The sequence below is a fragment of the Oculina patagonica genome, chromosome 11, assembly GCF_052425735.1.
Source record: "Oculina patagonica isolate OP01 chromosome 11, crgOcupat, whole genome shotgun sequence".
Classification (NCBI taxonomy): domain Eukaryota; kingdom Metazoa; phylum Cnidaria; class Anthozoa; order Scleractinia; family Oculinidae; genus Oculina; species Oculina patagonica.
Genome location: NC_135768.1, coordinates 18443722 through 18465072, shown reverse-complemented (window position 1 = coordinate 18465072; position 21351 = coordinate 18443722). Strand labels below are relative to the sequence as shown.

Here is a 21351-nt window from a genome sequence, read left to right as displayed (position 1 = left end):
GCTTACAAGAACCATTCTCGTAAGCGGCCAGCTCCAGTTGCGGACACTTTTTTCGCGTCCCGAGGGTGTCCGCTTATGAGAGCTTCGACTGTATCTGTAAAACCTTTCAATAATGGACTTGGGCAGTGTAATGGTGTCTCCTATTTTGTGTGTTCTCCTGATCTTATATGGTCAATTGACGTCATAGTGTGATATGACGTCATAGTGGAAGTCGCTCTGAAAATAGGGACCTTCAGATTGGAGTACGAGTACGGCTTTTTAACGAATGGTAATGAGGTGTAGTGATCATTCTTGAAGTGACGTGTTTCCCTCACTCGACCACTCGCTCACTCCATTCTGATATTAAACCGCAATTAATTCATGCATGTAACGGTGAACGTGCTGACAGAAAGGTTCTTTAAAACGCCATTCAATGCATGTCTAAACAAATTATTCTCTAACCTCGTTCCCAGGGTCTCTCTCTTTCACGGAACTGAATTGAATGTTCACAAAACAAATCGAAAGAGGATCAGTTACACTTATCCTCTGGTGATAAAAGAGAATAGAATCCGCTCTACGAAGCCTCAGAGCATAGGCTATCAATGACCCGTTCACGTAAGAAAACATTCAAAGACGCTTTTTAGTAAACACAACATTCATGCACGTTTTTGTTTCGCGTCACATCATCTTCGTGTCACGTCATCCGTTCTTCATCTTTTTGAGTCGTGCAAAAACGCGCATCTTTCTCTCAAATTTTATTCGCTGCTCAAAAAAACGCTATACGTGCTGGCAGAAAAGTAAACATATTCACAAAACAAATTTACTTAACGCTAAAAAGGATCAAAGGTTACACTTAAATATTTTTGTGAGGAAATAGAATTCGCGCTACGAAGCCTGAGGGCACGAACCATCATGACGCAATTCCCATGGAAAAATAAAACATTCACAGGAAATAAAGTGAGATTGTGTTACATTATTGAACGCTTATTTAAAGAAAAAAAAAACTATCAATGAATCTATCAATGACCCATTCACGCAAGAAAAAAAATTAAAGGCAAATTAAGTGTGATTGTGACATTACTGAAAGCAGCTATGAACTACATATAGTTACGCTTAAATTGTTATAAAAAATTATTACGCTCGCCATGCGACGTGTTTTAGTTAACACCACATCAACGGCACGTTTTTGTTTCGCGTCACGTCATCCGTTTTTCATCTTTTTGAGTCCAGCAGATACACGAAGTGCTCGGGCGTATCTTTTCTATCAAATTTTATCTGCTCCCTAAAAAATAACGCTATACGTGCTGACAGGAAAGTAAACATATTCACAAAACAAATTCACTTAATGCTTAAAAGGAACAAAGATAATACACTGACCGGTAAATATTTTGGTTGTGAAAACTGAATAGCGCTACGACGCCTGAGAGCACGAGTCATCAATGACGCAACTCACGCGGAAAAATAAAGCAAAGTGAGATTGCTTTACTTTATTGGACACTTATTTAGAAAAAAAATGCGGAGGTCGGCACTTCATTCATCGAATTACCATGAGGTTGCTCGAAGAGCCTTTGATTAAACCTTGTGCTTATGCTTTCGATTATCACATTTCACACCAATCCCGTCCCGAGAGTCTCCTGTTCAACTGATCACCAACAGGAGAAAGGGCTCTGGAATCGTAAGTGAATTGAAATTCGAAAGTCGTACGCGTACTCCGATCTGAAGGTCCCTAATAAGAAGTCCAAAACAACTGAAACACGAGTTTTTTTCTTAAACAATATATTTTTATTAGATTTATCTGCTCACAGAATGTGCGGCTAAACAATTAAATATCGGAAAACAAAATTCTTCTACGAATCAAGGTAGAACAGATGTCCAGAGCACTTTTCTAATACTAGCAGCATTCTTGAGCGTTTAATAATTAATTTCAAAAATTCCGAGCGTAACGCATCTTCTAGTTTATATTATTACTACTGCTGTTAAGCAAACTTGAATTGAAAAAACTAGAAAAACAAGCACAAAAACATTTATTGATGGACTATTTGCAGCATTCAGATATATTGAAGGCACAAACGAGTTCAATAATGACATAAGCACATTTTACAAACAGTACCACAAAATCTTCCCTACAAAAATAAATACTCTTTTGCGGTCGAAAAAGTCGATACAAAAATACTGAATATGCTTATTGAAAATATCGATTAAAAAATTCGCGTTATCAAAATGTTTATAATAAGCTACCTAAGTTTCTATTGGGTTTGACAAAAATTAAGCATAATATTAATGCCAGCACCAAAGGGTGCCTTTTTGGCGCGTTTTCTGTATGTACACAGATCTACTCCTCGTCTGAGTCCGGGGAGTCGTAGGGATCTTCGTTGAAGGTCCTTAGGGTACAGGAAGCTGTAACAACGTCTTCCTTGTCCTAAAAAAGGAAGAAAAAGAATAAGATGTTGTTTTTTGTTACAATTTCAGGTTATTTACTGTCAACTGTTTCCGCTCTGACCCATTGAGTGGCATGCTCAGCCAGTAAAGCTGTAAATCACAATGGCAGATAAAACATTTAAGTCTATGGATGAAACACTGGTGCGTGACCATTCAAATAAAAGCTACCGAGCATTACTTTCATGTTGTCCGGTTTATCCTGCTCTACAAGGTGGTTCTAACTTTCAAGTGTGTGAATGAAACCCTAGTGTGTGACCATTCAAATGAAAGCTACTAAACACTTTGCTCGTGTGTTGCTATTTGTTGGCAGGGGGGCCTAAATTTAAAGTATGGGGAAGAAACCTTGCGTGTGACCATAAAAAAGAATCCTTTTTGAACAGCTGTTATTTTTCGAGATTTTTTTGCAGAAGAAAGTTAAGATTTAAGTGTAAGATATACTTTACACATTTACCTTCTGCATAAGTTTTTGAGCAAGATCTTTAAGTTTAGAGGCTGTGACGTCTGATGAACGACGTTTCTGCATGTTGTCACCCTGAAAATAAAGCACAGAATTTAGGAAACTGTCAAGTAATAGGGCACATCCTACGTGGTTGATAGAAACCCCAAAGTAATAGCTTACTAGTGGAAAAACACCAGAGGCGAAAGTAAAGCAAAAAGGAAGAAGGATTAGATTAAAATTGAGGAAGATTGAGTATTTTGAAAATTGAAATTGAAAATTTTGAGGCTAAACTTGTCAAGATGTGCCGTGATGTTGCTCTTTTTAGGCCCTGAGGATTTTTTTGAGGGGGTGGGGGGAGGGGGGATGAGGGGGGAGGTGAGCTCACTTTGAAATAGTAAAGACATAACAGCACAGTTAGAACTTACCGCAAGCCAGGCATGCTTCGAGGCTTCTTCGGCGGAAGGACGTTTTCTGGGAAATAATAATAAAAAAAAAAGAATACCTGTTAAAACTTTTCCTTCACAAGATTTTTTTAACCAGAATAATAGACATAACATTCGAATCTACTGACGAAATTCTGAAGTGCCAACATTCAACTGAGGTAATTCTTTTTGTGGCGACGTTTGATTGTTAATTTTCGTCCACGTGTAGATTTAAGGAAAATTAATATGACGAAGAATAGTCGGTTAGATCCCCTCCACAGTGTCAAGCAGAAAAAAAATAATTGATGCATCGATAAATTCCCACAACCAAGATTTAAAGAAATGTATAGACATTGATAATGAGAATTTGTGTTTCAAACTGGGGACTTACTTGGCGTCCTTTGACATGCAGGCGCTAATGAAGTCTTTCACTTCAGATGTACAGCGAGCAAAGGCCTTGTTATCAAACGACCATTTGCCCTTCTGAATAGCTTCACCTATCTTCTCGTCCTCGTCTTCATCGTCTTTGGTTTCCACCTCAAACGGAAGAGATCCGCTCATGCTAAAAAAGACGGAAACATATCATTCAAAGCCCTTTTCATAGTTTTCTCTATTGGCTAGCTTACTTTGTGACTATTGTTGCGGTCGTCACGCAACGTTGTCAAGAGAAAAAAATGCGTGACGATGCAAACACCGTGACATAACTTGATGGCCGTGACGGCGAAAACCAGCTGTCCCAAACAGAGATTACCGTATCACTGAATCGTAAACTTAAAACTTAATGGTAACTTTGCTAAGCAATATTTTGGTTGAAACTTAATAGCAATTTTGAAAATTTCAGATCTGTTTCAACCATATGTGAAAGAAAACAGGCCCCTTCACATTAAATTTCCACAATATGGATCATCGTGAGCAACATCTCTTGTATCTCTTGCATTTACTGGTAAAAATCGATAACAAAGTCACCAGAAGCTGCCTTAGTCTGAAACTTCTGCAAATGTATAACACGTTTTTCTCACTTTTTAGATGTGAAGAAGGAAAATTCGCTTTACATGTCAACCAAAATTAAGCACTAATTAACTGCTTAAAAGTAATCAACTTATACTTACAGAGCAAAGACGAGAACACCAATACTCCACATATCGGCCCCGCCGCTGACTGGAGCAAAGTCCAAGAGTTCAGGAGCTGAAAAAAACATTATCGCGTTATTAATTTTCTTCTATCAAACTAAAGAAGAGAATCTAGATATCAACATTCATACAGCCTACCTGTAAAAGCAGCATAGCTAACAATGGCCAGCATATCGCCTTCCTTCCAGTTCTTGATGCGGCGAGCACTTCCATAATCGATGAGTTTCACACCCAAATTGCTCTTGGCGATGAAAATGTTTGCGGGCTATAAAAGAGAATAGAACATAATTATTATCAATCAATGTCAGTCAGTGAGTTAGTCAGTCAGTCAGAAAGGGAGTGAGTCTGTCCGTCAGACAGACAGACAGTAAGTCAGTCAGTCTGTCTGTTAGTCTGTCAGACAGTCAGTCAGAAAGGAATAAGTGAGTGAGTGAACGAGTCAGTCTGTCAGTCAGTCAGTCAGTCAGTCTGTTGGTCCCTTGGGCGGCGGCGGCCGTGGTCGTCGGTTGATTGGTCAGACTGTAATTCGTCGTCGGCGTCTGTTCGTCGGTCGGTCAGTCGTCGTCAGTCAGGCACTCGGGGGTCGTCGTTGGTCCTTGGTGCTTTGGTGGTCATTGGAAGGAAACAAGCGAAGCAAGGAAGAGTCTTAAATTCCACTCACTCTAATGTCTAAGTGAACTATTTGCTGGCCATGAAGATAGTTCACTACATCAATCAATGGCCGCATTACAAATGCGATGTCTTCTTCGTTTGGTCTGGGTTTGGATCCAACGAAGCTAAGAATATCTTGTCCTTCCAACCTGAGATTGAAGACAAAACAAATCAGCGAAAAAAATGGGTAGAACCAAACGGAATAAAGTGATGGGAAAAGAAATGAAATAAGAGAAGTCAATACCACAAATTATTGCACACTTACAAGTCCATAACAAGGACGAGATATCTCCTCATAAGGAACGCATCGCGTAACATCACAACTTTGTCTCCCTTTATGCTGCGATGAATATCAAATTCTTGTAGCGTATCATCACGGTCTGTGTCGTCATCGTACTTGATAATCTTAGCTACGTATGGCTTCTTTGTTTTGGCGTCTAAACATCGCTTAATAACTGAGAAACGACCCCTGAAATGAAACGAAGTAACATCAACATATATTTCACCGAAGAATCATTATTTACATTCGTTAGAAACCAGTTTGTAGCTACGTAGATAGCGTGGAGATGGAGGCATACATCCCGGATGCGTACATATTTTTGGATATAAATTTTTCTTTCCTAGACTTTTTCTCCACTTCCTCTTGCAATCCAAAATGTTTTGAGTTTTATCAAACGCCAAAGAAAGGAAATTGAGCACACATTTCCCATAAAACTATCAGTTTTCAAAGTTAATTTTGTTTGTTTGTAACTTAAAATTATAGCGCCCACGAGACAAATTTGGTTGTAGTGAAGCTATGGTTTTGTCATTTAGATCCCCAGAAGGAATTTCTTTGTAAACATTAAGTTTCATAGCGAGTATTTGGCAAAATTTAATAAAATAAACTTCACTCAGCCGAGACACAGTCCCTTTAAGACAATATCCTCTAAATGATTATTTTCATTATTCTGATCAGTTGTCTTGTGAATAATGTATGGCAGCTGTTAGAAGAAATCAGATGTTGACAAACATGCTCTCCTACCTTGCTAGTTCGTGCTTGATTCCCCAGAATTTATCGACATTTTCCAACTTAAGTGGCAGACCGCCTGAAGCATAACGCTTCGCAATGGCTTGAGGGGTATTTGCAGCTCCACCGAGACCACTTGTCTTGCCTGGTCATGATCATAAGGAAAAAAAAACACTTAGAACCAGGAAAACGTTTGATTCAAGCCTGGTTTTCACTAGTCTACTTCGCAGCCGTTATTTGGGATGTCACCCAACGCTTCCTCCGTTGCGTAAGGGAGCGTTGCGTGACATCTTATCTGGGATGTCACGCAACGATTCCTCCGTTGCGTGACATCCCAAATAACGGCTGCGAAGGAGACTAGGTTTTCACTAGCGATGCAAGCATAAGCTCAAGCACAATACACACATTTACGCTTAGAAACGCAAGTGTAAGCACATCGCACTCTATTGATCCTTGTGCTTGTCTTTGTGTTTCCAAGTGTCTGCCGGTATGGACAAATGTGCTTGCGCTAATGGTTGCATCGGTAGCGCAAACCAGGCTTTAATAAGGCTCTTCTCCACGTTAAAAAGTTCATTAATTACTCTTCAGTGTGAAGAGTTTCCGACTTAACCTCGGTGTTTTCTGTCCACGTTTTCACGACTGAAGTTACACAAGCGTAGATTCATTGATTATGGACTTTCTTAAGGATCTCATGGTTAAATGTGCCTTTAATTTTAATGAAGCTCAAGGAAATAACATCAGCGTTTTCCTAACAATAGTGAACTAATTTTCGATCCTGCAAAATCTCATTCACATTAGAATTCTAGTAGAGTTGCATTTTTTTATTTCTTGAAAAGTGTCTCTTGGTTACCAATCATTTTTTTTCTTCAAATTTTTGTTTAAGGAAACCTTTTCCATGTCCAGAAAAAGAACTTTAAACACAAGGCAAACTAAGGATTTTTGTTACCTACTTCACTGAAATATTCACATTTTTTCGAATAAAAGATTTGTGTGATATTTCCAAAAGAGATGATATCTTTCTTTCCCCCTTAAAAATGTCCCACATCTGGTCATATTTTTTTCTTCACTTAGAATCGTCTTGGTTTGCCATTCAAATTATAAGTGCACTTTCCAGACATGAAGCGTACTCTACAACCGCTGACCAGTCATTTAAGTGATAAGCGTGCTAGAAAATTATGATATGATAATTATTGACCTTAATCTATTAGATAACAATCGCAGACTAACTGAAAGGAAGCTAAAACAATGCATTTGTTTGTCACACTTTCGAGTTACTGCACGATAATGATAACGGAGACTGATCACAATTTTAAAACAAAATCTTTGATATACCAACGATAGGAGATTCACAAATCAAAGTTTCTACCAAGAAAACCCAGCAAATTAGTCACATTAGTAGCATTTTATTCACAAACTCGAGCGCAGAAAGACAGAAAAAATTTTCGATCCAGGACATACATGAATGATTTTAAGGATTTCAAAGCATTTCAACAAAAATATGCATCAAAATTACTCTGCCGTTTGAAAATTCAACAAGCATATTCTATCTTGATATCAAACGTCTTAAAATGAATCAGGCAGTACAACAGATAGCGAGTAAAAAAACCATCGGAATTCTAAAGGGACATGCTCTTTAAAAACACTGATAAGGGCATGAAATAACAGACAATTATCATTAAATTTTTCAATAAAGTTCTTCTAGTATCATAAAAACACTGATAGACATGTTTCTCTAATACATAAAAAGTTAGGCAAATATTTGTTTTCAGGCCATAAGCCAATAAGATTGTCCATTTTAAAGTAATAGTTTTCTCAGGCAGCTAAATATCCGTAAGAATGTTTACCAAACAAACCCGACCTGTACTATTCCTTCGAGAGCGAAATATATAAAACAGAGCATTCTGTTTACTGGAGCTCAGGCAGCCGTTGCTAACCCTAGTTTCCTTCTTAACACGATGGACTCCCCATAGATGGGATGCTAGTCCATCGCAGCTTCCATCCCAAATTTGCCAGTAACAAATTATACACCTAAGTGTGGATGGGAGGCTCCGAAAGGTCCCCCAAAAGAAAAAAAAAAACACTTTTTCGCGATAACATAGGTTCTACGCTATAACTGTTAAGCCTCTTTCGCTTCTAACGTAAAAAATTATTGATTTATCTTGCAGTGGACTGAAGACTATGCATATGAACTACTTTAAAAGGCGGAGTACTTAAATGTTAAACTTAACGTTGTGAAACCGAACAATGAGGCGATGGCAATTTGCAGAAAATGGATCAAAACAATCTTGGAATAAAACTGAAAAATATACAAGAAAAATCAAGTACTGCAAAGATCAAAAAGCGGTTATAGATTTACAGCTCTGTAGGCTTGATCTCGCATTAGCCCCACAATCAAAACCCAAATAAATTAAAATTTCAGTAAATCTTGTTAGAAATAAGAACTGCAAGCTCTCCCGAACAATGGCAAAGTCAATGAAAGTAAATACGAAGCCGGATTTTCACGTTAAATAGACGAAAGTTATAACAGATATCACGAGTTATTGCACGACTAGTGAACAACTAACACTTGTACTAACACAGGTTAACGCCTTCGCAGTGAACTTTGGAAATATCTGTCACTTACTTGCATCCGAAGCCATGTTGATAATTTGACGAAAACGAACAAGAGTTACGAAGTAACAACAAGATCTGAAGAAGCTTTGGAGAAGTTAAACTTCACCGTGAAGTAATCTGAAGAGTGGAAGCTACAGCGAGGGTTAATTCTAGTCGAGTGAGTTATTTAAAAAAATCCCGACAGCACGACATCCAAAAATCTGCATGATAATTACGAGTCACGCAACACGTCGCACGCGAACAACCTTGTCTGTGTGTGATATCTCACTTATTTTTCTGTTAGCTGTAAAACAAATTTCGTGTTAACCTCGGTATTGATACTCAGTCCACACTTATCACCTTTTCAAGGCGAAACGTATTTAAGACAAAACAGAATTTGAAAGTTTACATGCTTCTCTGTGTTTAAAACAGTCCGCTTTATTTTGCTGTGTCAACCACTTGCAAAGATAAAACAAATGTGTTCAACGTTAATGATAAACAGAGTACAGTATTCAACGTGTTACATATGTTGCGAGCGGTGTTTTTTGAAATGGTTTATTTTTGAAATGGTTTTAAGAGGATTTGGATAAGGGAAAATTAAGACTGAAAAGGAAATTGTAATGAATTTAGAAGAGCACCCTGCTGGTTAATAAATGATTTGCAAGTAGATTCTAGTACCTTTGGAGGGTTTTATCATGAACAGAAAGATTACCTTATACGGCATTTTGCCGCCAGCTCTCTTTGTGGTTTATCTTTGTGTACAAAAACATCAATAAATTATAAGAATTGAAAGAATCCTTTCGGCCTGCTCCTAGATAAGCTTTGAAATTCTTTAAACTTTCTTTAATTCGTCTGGAAGAATTTGGTTTTTAATCAGCTGGTTTTTTTTTCTAGATTTCTTTCCTTCGATCGAATGTGCGGCCTAAACGTTTGTTATAAAAGAAGGTATTGTAAATCGTTGCAGGAGAGACATGAATAACATCACAGCAAGAACTTTAAACTACAAGATCCAACCACGACAACACAAAAAGCCTTTTAGGAGGAATTTAACAATACCTTTTCAATCATTTAAAAGAATTTTGTTTTAACGAAGGTATGGACAATGGGTTTTTTGTGCATTTAGCTTAGCGGGGTGATTGGATAACATTGCTTCCCGCTAGTTTTAAGTGACTCAAACAACCTTTTGGTAACGTGAGCTTATCCAGATGAAAAGGAAAATGTTTCGTGTACCTAAGAGGGGGTCTTTAGAACAAGCTAACGCCCTAAAAATTTTCCATAATGGCCTTAATAGTTGGTGGCCACTTTGCAGAAGATCTGCAACTGAACTAAAACTGCTTTGTATTTTCAAAAATTCTTGGCGACTCTGACAACACTTGAAACTAAACTTGCCTAAATCGCTTTTTTCTTGTCGGCAAGTAATTGTCACAGTTAGACTAGGTTAAGAAGCGCTTCGGTTTAACTATCACATCATCTTATTTGCAGATTTCCCGCTTGCACGAAACTTAAAAGAATTTTGCAAAATATCAAAGAATCCAAGCCAAACTTGGAAACGTAAACCCTGAGTTTTAGTGTTTGTCCATATCGCAATCCGTTTCCATCCTCACCATCGTTAGCCATCCTCACTTCCTAATGGATTCCTGCCTTTTTTTAAAGTACCGTTTTACAAAATGAAATCATTATTGTAGGGTTTTTTTATGATCCCGGTATATTTTTCAAGTTTTAAAAAAGATCTCAGATTTGCCGCGATGATAGCCTCGCAACTGAATCTTATGCCAAAGTAACCAAACATTTTAGACTTCTGTATTTTCTTGCTTCATCTTCCTTTCAGTTAGTCAACGACTACCATTTACGACTAAAATTTAAGTAAATATCAATCATAAAAAAGTAAAAAAGAAAGTATAGCACTCCTGTCATATGTATGGTACTTACGTGTAACCTGCAAGGCAAAATGGCGTTAGCACAAAACTAACAAGAGTAAGGACACTGCGTACAGCATTTTTTTCCACAATAATATTAATAATTCGTCTTGGATTTCTTTTTTTCTTCTTTCCTTCACTATTTAATTTTCATTTTAAGAGTGATTTTGTGACGATAAATTTGACGCTAACCATGTTCGGCTTGTTCGATCTCAATTGTACTCTCTTGCTGCGTCGTCTCGCCATTTTTTGTCGTTGTTTCTCTTTCTTCCACAGTTGTTTTCCCGTCTTTTGTCACAGTCACTGTCTCTTTCGCTGTCACAGTGGTCCCTTCTTGTCCCTGTGATTGCATCCTCTCTGTCACTGTTATTGTAGTAAAGCTATTACTAGTGCTGAGTACAGCCGAGGCGGGCGAGAGGAAAGGTGACGACGCCGGGGGGACACCACCCTCCGATCCTTGCAAACCAGCTGCATGCATTGCTTTGACTCGGGCTAACAGCCCACCTCCTCCTCCTCCACTTCCCTTCTTGTCATCGGACCCCCGGCTGCCGAGAATCCGGCTCAGAAAGTTCGTGCTACGGATCGCAGTGATAGCCCGCTTCCATTTTCTTCGAGCGGTGAACGCCTTCAGACGATCAGTCTTCAGTTTCTTCCCTTTGTCTTTCTTGATGGTGAACCAATGATGCTTCAAACGCTGATCGACTGAACCTCTCTTGCTCGCTCTAAGCACAAGAAGACTGCTAATGAAGTCTTTGGCTTCGTCCGAGATGTCATCAAAGACAGGATCGTCAAAGTCCCATTCAGCCAGCTGAACGTTCGTCAAAGTCTCCGCATCACTGTCCCCCATAAACGGAGATAAACCACTCAGCAAAATATACGCTATAACACCAATAGACCACAAGTCCGTAGCAGGAGTGATACGCTCGTATGTTATGACCTCCGGGGCGACAAATTCTGGTGTCCCGAACATGACCTTGAGGTTTTCCTTCGGGTTGTATTTCCGCGCCAGGCCGAAGTCGATAAGCTTGATTTGTTTACTGTCGGGTCGAATAAGCATGATATTCTCGGGTTTGAGATCAAGATGAAGAACATCGCGTTGGTGCATGTGTTGAAGTCCTTCTAAGATCTGCTTCATGTAATATGACACTTCTATCTCCGAGATGAATTCGTCTTCTACCACCTTCTCGAACAGCTCTCCACCCAGCACCAGTTCCATGACCAGAATCATCTCCGTCGGCGTCTGAAAGAAGTCTTGAAGCCGAAGAAGCCGCTTATGACGAACAGAACTCATGATCCCTGCTTCGTGAATCACATCTTGACGGTCTTTGGGCGTGGTGCACTTAACAAATTTAGCTGCGTAGGCTCGCCCGGTTTTATTGTCTATACATTTACACACAACACCGAACCGTCCTTTGCCTAGCTCGTCCTGGACAGTGTAATACTTCGTAATTTTTTCTTCCTTCGCAGTTATCTTCGTCTCTTCGGTTTCCGAACCAGAAAGCTCGGAGAGCTCGGACTCGCTCGCGGTTTCGTCGTCTGTCGAGCCTGTGTCGATAATCAGTCGTGCACTACTCGATACTTTGCCGTGAGGATTCTCGGCCACGACTTTGTATTCGCCGGCGTCGGCTGCAGTTCCCTTGGTGATGATAAGCTTGCAGTTGTCATTGTCATCGTAGAGGAATGTGAGTTGTTTGCTTTCTTTGAGGAGTTTGCCGTCTTTGTACCATTCTACTTCCGGTTCTGGGTTGCCGCTGACCTTGCACTCGAATCTGGCGGCACTGTTTTCTATGATCTCGCAATTCGTCAGGTGTTGAATGAAGACGGGGGGGCCTAGTGGCATACCATCTATATAGGAAATAAGATCAATGATTAACAATAGCACACACAAGCGTACGTATGACGGGCAGTTCCACGTGGGCTGAGGGAAAACACGTGATTAACACGTCATTAAGACGTGATTTGCACGTGGCTCGATAAAGTAAGAGCAAAGAACAATCAAATGAGACAGGTCTTTTCGTAAGAAGTATTTCGAATAGGGTAGTAGTAGGAGCAAGCAAGAGGAGTGTCACCAGAGGTAGGTGGGTGTTTCTGGAATTAAACCCACAAAGCAAAGATAAAATAAGAAATATCCGACCATATTGCCTTAAAACCGTTAGAGATTAGAATCGCATGAGAATTACGACATTCATAGCCCGTAAGAAGCAGACCTGAAACTTGAGAGTTTGGTATTCGAGAGCGTAGCAGAAGAAAGAAAAGGGTGAAGGAAGCCTGGAAAATACGGGGCTTAGCCAAGTAAAGACCAAGAACTAACCCAACCATGATTGAAAAGAAAAAAATTGAAAAACAAATTTGTACAAAGAGGATTTCTGGTAAAGAAAAAGAGAAAATAACCAATGATTTTGTCAGCATTATCGGTAGTAGTAAAGGAGTGAGATCGAGAATAGGCTAAATTATATGCCAACTGAAAAGAGGTATCCTGTTAGTCTACAGAGATTTTACGTGCGTTTTCGTGGAGGTTTATAACACGCATAGGAAACGTAGGAGTTCAGGAAGATTTATCGGGAAATTCAAAACAAAAAAGGGTTGTGCTAAGAAGTACTAACTAGATCAAGAAACATTAGTAAGGAAATAGAGGGCAGAATTTCCGGCACTTCGCCCACAAAGTTGGTTCCTTGTTTGAGACACAAATGAGAGTTCTCAAGATAAAGTTCCTCTTAGCTAAAACCATATTTCCCGGGCCATATTTCACCAAGCAGTTGGATAAGGAGAATAAAGTGTTAGAGAGAGTGCAGAACCAAATTCTCATCACTAACATTACAAGAAATGTATGGCAGTCAATATGGAGAATTTTTATTTTGAGCAGACAAACATAAGATTATAAGCAACCAAGATTTAAAGATAAAGGATCAGGGAGGTAGGTTGAGGACCTAGAAAATGATAATTAAAAGAAGTCGTCGGATATTGACGTGACACAAAGTGGCATTTGTTTAGAAAACAAGCCGACACGCTGGCTAATTGAGACCACCTTGGAATAATTACCCAGTACACAGGCGAGAATTCGAAAATTAATCCCAGCACCTAAACATCTTAAAGAAAAACAGTAGCAGACCTTTCCAGACAAGAATCAAAGACATGTTTAGGAATTGAAGAAACAGTAAGACTTGGCAACAGACAGTTGCTCACAGTGACAGACAGTTAAACAGAAGTCTCATGGCTGCTGAAAGCACAGCAGAAAATATAGTGATAAAGCACTCAGGATAAACCCCCCAGGCATATAACCGCATTTAGAACGAACAAAAGGCATGGAAAAGCTCATGTAAATACACCGATAAAAAAGAAATAAACAAACGAAAACAATGGAATGAGCTAAATAAATATTATCAGTGCGCTTCTCTTATAGAGCGTGACAGGCTAAACTACTGAGTACTTTGATCTGACGAACATTTCACCTAACACGATAAGACAAAAGAACTTCTAAATAAATACGAAATCGCCAGTTATTTTCTTACTTAGGAAATTTTCAATTGCAAATGGGTTGGAAGGATACAGTTTGAATAAGAAAATTATGGCTGGAAAATTTTCGAAATTAAACGCGAAGTTTCTCGAAAAGCCCGTGTGTGGGTATTTTGACAGTAATTTAGATAATTTCTCTCAAAAGGATGTCCAACTTGACAGTGATACCGGAAAAGATTAATTCTTCTACAAGGACACGTTTAATATCTCTAATTTTCAAAAGAAAAGACTTTTCGAAACGCAAAGCAGAAAATATAATAAGAAATAGTCTTTCGTTTTTTTCCGCTCAGTCGGTTGCACAGTTTTGCAATCATGTCGCGTTGTGCGACAGCAGGAATGCAAAACAGCCAGCCTGTAACTCGAGCCGGCTATCTTGAACATGGCTCATTCACTGACGAGCATTTTTGACATTTTGAAACGTAGCTTAATTATTCTGACAGAGTTAGATGAAAGGAGAGCGAAGGAAAACAGCTTTGCACGCCGTCTGGCCGAAAATGCGGAAAATTACCTACAATTGTACAAAACTATGAACGTTTCTTCATAAAGGTAACCGATACACCCTTTGCTTTAGGTTACGAAGTGTTATACTAAAATATTTAAAAGGTCAACTATTAAACTTATTAAGAAGATACCATGATAAATGTGAACAAAAAGAAAGGAGGCCCTCGAAGAGAACTTTTACTAAGCTGTCGGAAAATTTCATTTTGTAGAAAAAACATGATTGCATGTAAAGGTTTCCCAGGCAATTTACTTCAGAAGCTTAATATATTGGCAAGGTTAGTTTCACTTTTGTGCGGATGCACAGCAGATTTGCATAAGTCTGGCTTCAATGAATTTGAGAACAAAAATCGTCACATGCATAGATAATGAATGAAGTAAAGTCTAGATCCTAAATCTGTCTTATGACTATAACACAAACCTGTGATTTTGCTTTTGATATCTTTGCGAGTTGAAGAAAGCCTTCTCGCCAACAAGCGCTGATAATTCATTGTTAGTTCACGTTGGGTAATTAACAGTTGTGCCACGAAGAACCACGAAGAACCACGACTGCAGCCCAGTAAATTACTGAGGCTCAGAATACACCGCGTCGAAAGCTCTTCTCCAGTCTCCACGAATGGCTAAAATACATGGGAGACGTTGTGGTCGCTTAAATGAAGAAAAACCTGGAGTTGTTCGCTTGGTAAAGTCGATAAAGCTTTGTGAATAGATTTGAGCGAGCGAATTCTAAATGAGAGTTTAACCAGATCCAGACGCAATAAACTAGTATTATGTTCTCGAAACGTCGACAAAAATTCGCCCGCCTTTCAATTAACAAGTGACACTTGATACTTTTCTCGAATGTCAAAGTGTAACAACAATACGACCATTATAAATGTTTCTTTTCATTTCAAGTCAGTCAAAAACTGGCTTAAAAGAAAACATCTTGGCATTAACGAGTAATTTCAAAAATGCCGAGAGCGAAGTAACGACAGGAAAGTAAATTGATTTTAAAATGATTCGAGCCCGTAGAATTAAGAGACGAAAAGTTTTATAAGGTCTATAAGCGAACGCCGCACCAAATATAACGGGCAAAAGGCTTAATCCGTTTAGAACGTTTAGTATTTCTCCAGAAGCAAAACGATTTGAAAAATCAGGAAGGAAAAGCATTGACGCAAAAGGACACTTCACTTAAAGTTCTGATCCGAGATTAAAAAAGAAAAACAAAACAAAACCACAAAAGTATTATGTGGTTCTAAGATTAGGAAACACAAAAATAGCCACGGGAAGCTAAATAAGGATTAGGACGTAAAATTATCCTTATGATCCTTGATTGATCCGCTAACAATACTTTGCGGATATATTAAAAAAAAAAAGATCCCGCGCACAGCAATAACATGCTATTTAATACCTGAAACCGGTTGAAAAATGCCTTTAGCATTTAGTAGAACCACAACACATTTTTAATAATGTCCGTTTACTTGTAGACTATTTTACGATGTAAAAAAATTAAATAAAATAAAACGAGGGTGGTCTGGGTTATCGCAATCTCGTGAGCACACCGAGTTCGAGGAATTTTTAAATTAAATAAATTAGGCTCGTTAAAGATTCATTGTTAAAAATAGTTATGGCGTACAGCCAATAATTTTGACCTGTTACCTAAGTTTGAAGTCAAACCAAACAGAGAATAAAATACAATAAAGTTCATGCAGATTACAATAATTCCCAAAGTATCTTGTCTAGCTACGATCTCAAGACTGATTGTCTCAAGGAGCTAAAATTATTAAACCAATCGAATGGTAATACTTAGCACTTGCACTTTGAAAACGAAGAGCCTTTAAGAGTCACCTTTACTCGAAGGTTCTTCCAACAAAGCACATTAACTTTAAATCCTAACCAAAGCGAATATATATAACAGATTGACGCAAAAGGACACTTCACTTACAGATCGACACCTAATTTCCCCTTCAATATCGATACACTGACAACGTCGGTTTTTTTGTTGGGGGGGGGGGGGGGGCAATTGGGGGCTACACTGATTACAAAATGAATGACAATCAGAAGGGAACTGAAATTATTATTATGTCTCGCTGAACAAAGTCATTGTTTGAAATTGTCCTTTAAGATAGACTACAACGGTCTTTGTAAGGTTGAGGGGGGTAACCGCTATAAGCTGTTTACACCAAGCTAACCGACTTTGAAAAGAGATTTAGAATTTGCCTGATTGAATACCACACTCCCTGACTGTTGTGGAATGCCTTACAAAATTTATATTGTTCTCGTAAAACAGAATTAAAGTCACCAATAAATGACAGAGGAAAGAAGATTTTTGCTTCGAAGGCAGAACTCCATAGAAAGAGGAACACACAAAGGAAGAAGTAGCGATTACCTTCTAAATCCACTTAAGCTTTTTTTTTTCAAGTAGCAGATTGTGAGAATCTGGTAATCTGAGGAATGACAGCTCAATTGGAAACCAACTTCTCACATAGAGAGTTGTAAAAAATGTCTAAAGAAGGAGGAAGGGCAGTTTCCATGTATAACAGGGGGGCTTTAGACAAAGAAAAAAAGATGGTGACCCCACCATGACGCAGAGAGAATACCCTAGATACAAGCAAAAGGTCAGTGATGCTCGACAAGTATGAAAATAAACCAACTCGAACTGACATGTCCAACTGGTTTTCCATTGTGCAAAAAATAACTTAAAAGTTGAAAAAAGAAAGGGTGTGAAGCAAAAGAGGATTCAGAAAGCAGATTCTAAAGAATCGTTATCTTGAAGTGGAAACCAAGGATAAGAATTAAAATAACTCTGGGAAGAATCGGATTTGACGTGCAAACCCAGAGCCCATCTGAAACCTACCAAATGGGCCATTAGACATGAACTGAAAATAAACAAAGACAATAGCCAGAAACAGCGATAAGACCGGTTACATCGGTGTCTGAGTTGTCGTCCAGCAGACGTTTCGAGCTTTGGCCCTTGACAAAAACGAAATATAAAGAAAGAAAATAAACCCCGTGGAACTCCCGATAACACAAACGGGTTAATTCTGTTGGCAGCCACTCTTGGTTAGTCTGTTAGTCGTTCCAAAACAACACAAGCATGTGGATGCACGTGAAACACGTGGTCGCACGTGTTCCACGCGTGGATCAGGAGTGCTATACTTACGCGCTTCTGCCCGAGACATCGGGCTTCTCCTGCCACTCAGGGCGGGACTTCTGCGACCCGACAGATTCGTGCCTCGTCTGCCTGGCACGAGGTTATCACCTGCAGTTTTCTTGGGTTCTTCCTTAGGCGCTTCCTTCCTTCGGCGCCACCGGCTCCTTCTTCGGCTCAGGTTTGGATGGTTTCTCCTGAGCTTCCTCCTTGGCCTTCTCCTCCTTCACCTTCTTAAGGAAGCCACCGGGTTTGGGCGCAGCAGCACCACCAGCCGCACCGCCACCACCCTTGCCTCCAGCCATCAGCCCACCAAGAGATCCCATTCGGCTCAAAGCACGTAAAGCATTCGCCGTTCTCTGCAAGGAAAAAATAAACGAAGTGTTAGTTTACCAAATTTTCACTTAAATCTCAAGATATTTAATAACGTTACCCCGTTATTTTAAGTTTGAGATTTGTAGCTCGTGTGGTCTTAGGCAAGCGCTCTGTCCACCGCCTCTATCTACAACCCGTTCCACCGCAGAAAATGTTGGGCCAACCTACAGAAAAGCTGGCTGACAACCTGCGAAAGCCTAACATCCCAGCCAGGAAGGGAATATAATTTTACTCCAAGTCGCTTTAAGTTAAAGAAAGAGAAGTTAAGACACACTAAAGACGGGGAAAAAGACTTCATCCAAGTTGAATTACTTCACGATGACTCTCGGCAATAAAATTGAAGATTACCTCAAAGCACGAGTTGTCCCGTATAAGGTGAAAGATAGAAAGCATGCCACGACACAATTTAACGTATTCAGTATATGTAAGTGGGAAACGATCTCTAAGGGAATTTTCTAATTTACGATAGCTTGGGAAAACGCATTTGACAGTTAGTAAACCTCTAACAACTTGTATTACAAGACATGTATTGAGCTTGGTAAAGAGAGTTTGTATGTTGATATGTAGTACAGTACAAGGCCACTACTTACCGCCCAACGACGACGCGCGATAAATTTCTTTAAGTTCTCCGTGCTGAGCTTCTGTGCTTTGATCGTCTTTATTTTCTATTATAAAAATAAAAAAAGATGTGTTGTTACACCAGACAATGTTTCATGTGCTACTTGCTCTTTTGCACCGACAAAACCCGAGCATGTGATTAGCCCTATTAAAGCACATGGAAGTCTATTCCGACGTAAAAAGACCCCAGGAAGCCCGATTTTTTTTGGGGGGTGGGTTTCTTTTCGGCGGCCGAAGGCCGTCGCCCGAGTGGCGAAGCGCGTTAAAATAGCTATTAGCTAGCCGAATTTTGCAGCAACGTTTTTTCAAGGCAAACTTTAAGAAAAATTTCACGTCAACTTACCTTCAACCAGTCGTGGTTCATACATTTGAAAACGTTGTTTCGTTTTCTATAAAAATAATAAAATAAAAATAATTTATAAATAAACACTTTTGAATTCTAAAGAGTGCTGGCAGAGTTCCCACTAGTTTTGAAAGTTAAGGGTCCTTGGGACCCCCAGTTCCAAAAAGTTGGGGGTCCTTTTTGCTTTTCAGGGGTCCCCTGCCTATTACTAATTTTATTGTTTTAAACACACAGAGACAAAACCCAAGACCGGGTGATAACATAATTAATAAAGTTTTATGTTTGGAATAAAAGTGTGCCCTTCATGTTTCTTAATACTAACATACCTATTACATTACTAGAGCATCAACTTATGTTAGTTTATAATATAAAAATTAAATTAAACTAAAAGTTGCACAAAACTTTGTGATGGTTTAGGTTTACGGCCATACGCATCGAGGCAAACTTTACACTTCATTTGTTTTTCAGTCGACTCATACTTTAACCATTGAAACTCCTCCAGCCACTTAGGACAAAACTTACGTTTCTTCAGCTGGGCATCATCCCAGAGATCTTTATCACTTTCAGGTTTCCTTTTTTCAGGTTTCCTCGATGTTGAATGCTGAACAATTTCGAATAAAGTCTTTTGTGTTGACATGACGAGTGACAAAATGGCGGCTCACTGAAGCACGTGCTAAGGTGCTATGATCGCAAAGATGTTTGGGTAGGGCCTACTAGACCCAGTCTCCTAACTTGTCCAAACTTGTTTTTTCTGCGTCCCAAGGACGCACTTTGGCAAAAAACTGTGCGTCCTTTTCATTTTTTGTGCGTATATGACGCACACCTGTGCGTTAATGGGAACTCTGCTGCTTGGCCACTCAAATAAAAGCTATTGAGCAGTACTTATGTGGTGCTGTTTATAGTGCTGAACAAGGTGGATCTAACTTTCTAGTCTGTGGATAAAACCCTAGCGTGTGACCATTCAAATGAAAGCTATTGAGCAGTATTTCATGTGGTACTGTTTATTATGCTGTACAAGGTGGTTCTAACTTTCAAGTCGGTGGATGAAACCCTAGTGTGTGACCATTCAACTGAAAGCTACTGAGGAGTGCTTTAACGTGGTGATGTTTATTTTGCTAGCGATTTTAACTTTTAGGTAGCAGTTAGTATTTCTTACTCGGGACCCCTTATGAGCAGCTCCTCGATAAATTTCTTGGACATGTCTGATACGACGTCAAACGCCTCGTCTTCAAAATCCCACTCGGCTGTGGACACGTTTTGTATCGTCTCGTTATCATCGTCTCCCATGAATGGTGACAGACCACTGAGTCTGTAAAAGAAAAAGAACAAGAATAAACAATAAACAATCAAACTGTGAACAAGTTCAGTAGACTAATGAGCCAGGGTTCCAGATAATCTTTTAAGGAAAGGCGTTACAAGGAACTACAACGGATCAATTTCTCATTGCTTCCACCAAATAATTAGAAGTTTTTTTTATTTATTTGTCGAGTCAGGTAGCTGACATTGTCGGGTTTGTGACCTGACACCTCTCTCTTAACAGGAACACTGTGACTCAGTTCACTGAGCGAGAAGCGGAAAAAGAAAGAGACAAAAAAAATTCAATACACAGGTTGTTTTCTGGAGTTCAGTGAAGTACGACATTGAGAAAAGTTAAACGTCAATGAAACGGCAAGATGCGCTACAATTTTTTTTCTTCACCGCCCAGCAACCTCGTGTTGGTCAAGCAATGCATAATCAAGGTACATAATATTAAGAAACAAACATGACAGTAGATTATGAGGGAAATAAGTAATACTTACAGGACATAGGCTATTACGCCGACACTCCTGTGAAAATAACAAAAGGATTGCGGTTTTAACAAGAACCTTTTCATGGAGGTAACAGCATACAAAACAGGCCTACAATCTTGGTCGGAAAAAAACGAGAAATGATACACCCACTTTCCCCGAATCAATATTGGAATTCGCGCTAAAACCAGAACGCGCCACTTCTCCATCATTGAAATGGGAAGAGGGATGGTCATAATTTTTCATTTTAATTGTTCAAGATTGTATCCTCGTTAATTTGAAAAAAACCAAACAAACAAAGAAACACAAAAACAACCAATTTCACTTGTAAGTGTTACTTTGGGTAAACCAGTTTGTGATATAACGCTCTTACTATTGGCGAAGGGCGTTGCGTGACCAACTTAATAACGGCTGTGCATAGGAAGGACTAAACAAAATTTGAGACGTGACGTGCGTGCAACAGGCAGCAACAGCTTAATGGTTTGTATCGCCGACCTTCCTAACTTTATGCTT

General features: G+C 39.3%; 1 protein-coding gene across 1 annotated transcript in view; it reads right to left on the bottom strand.

Annotated features, from left to right (window-relative positions):
* Nucleotides 1-1738: 1738 nt before the first annotated feature.
* LOC144629484 (obscurin-like) overlaps nucleotides 1739-21351 on the bottom strand; it is a 129655-nt gene continuing 110042 nt past the window's right edge. Inside the window, 16 exon segments of the mRNA XM_078487697.1 lie at nucleotides 1739-2398; nucleotides 2870-2950; nucleotides 3283-3328; nucleotides 3671-3841; nucleotides 4389-4464; nucleotides 4548-4674; nucleotides 5071-5209; nucleotides 5326-5529; nucleotides 6082-6211; nucleotides 10767-12419; nucleotides 17728-17872; nucleotides 17874-18074; nucleotides 18681-18755; nucleotides 19052-19097; nucleotides 20208-20360; nucleotides 20851-20877. Of these exon segments, the coding sequence (XP_078343823.1) occupies nucleotides 2312-2398; nucleotides 2870-2950; nucleotides 3283-3328; nucleotides 3671-3841; nucleotides 4389-4464; nucleotides 4548-4674; nucleotides 5071-5209; nucleotides 5326-5529; nucleotides 6082-6211; nucleotides 10767-12419; nucleotides 17728-17872; nucleotides 17874-18074; nucleotides 18681-18755; nucleotides 19052-19097; nucleotides 20208-20360; nucleotides 20851-20877 (3361 nt within the window). The 3' untranslated portion in view covers nucleotides 1739-2311.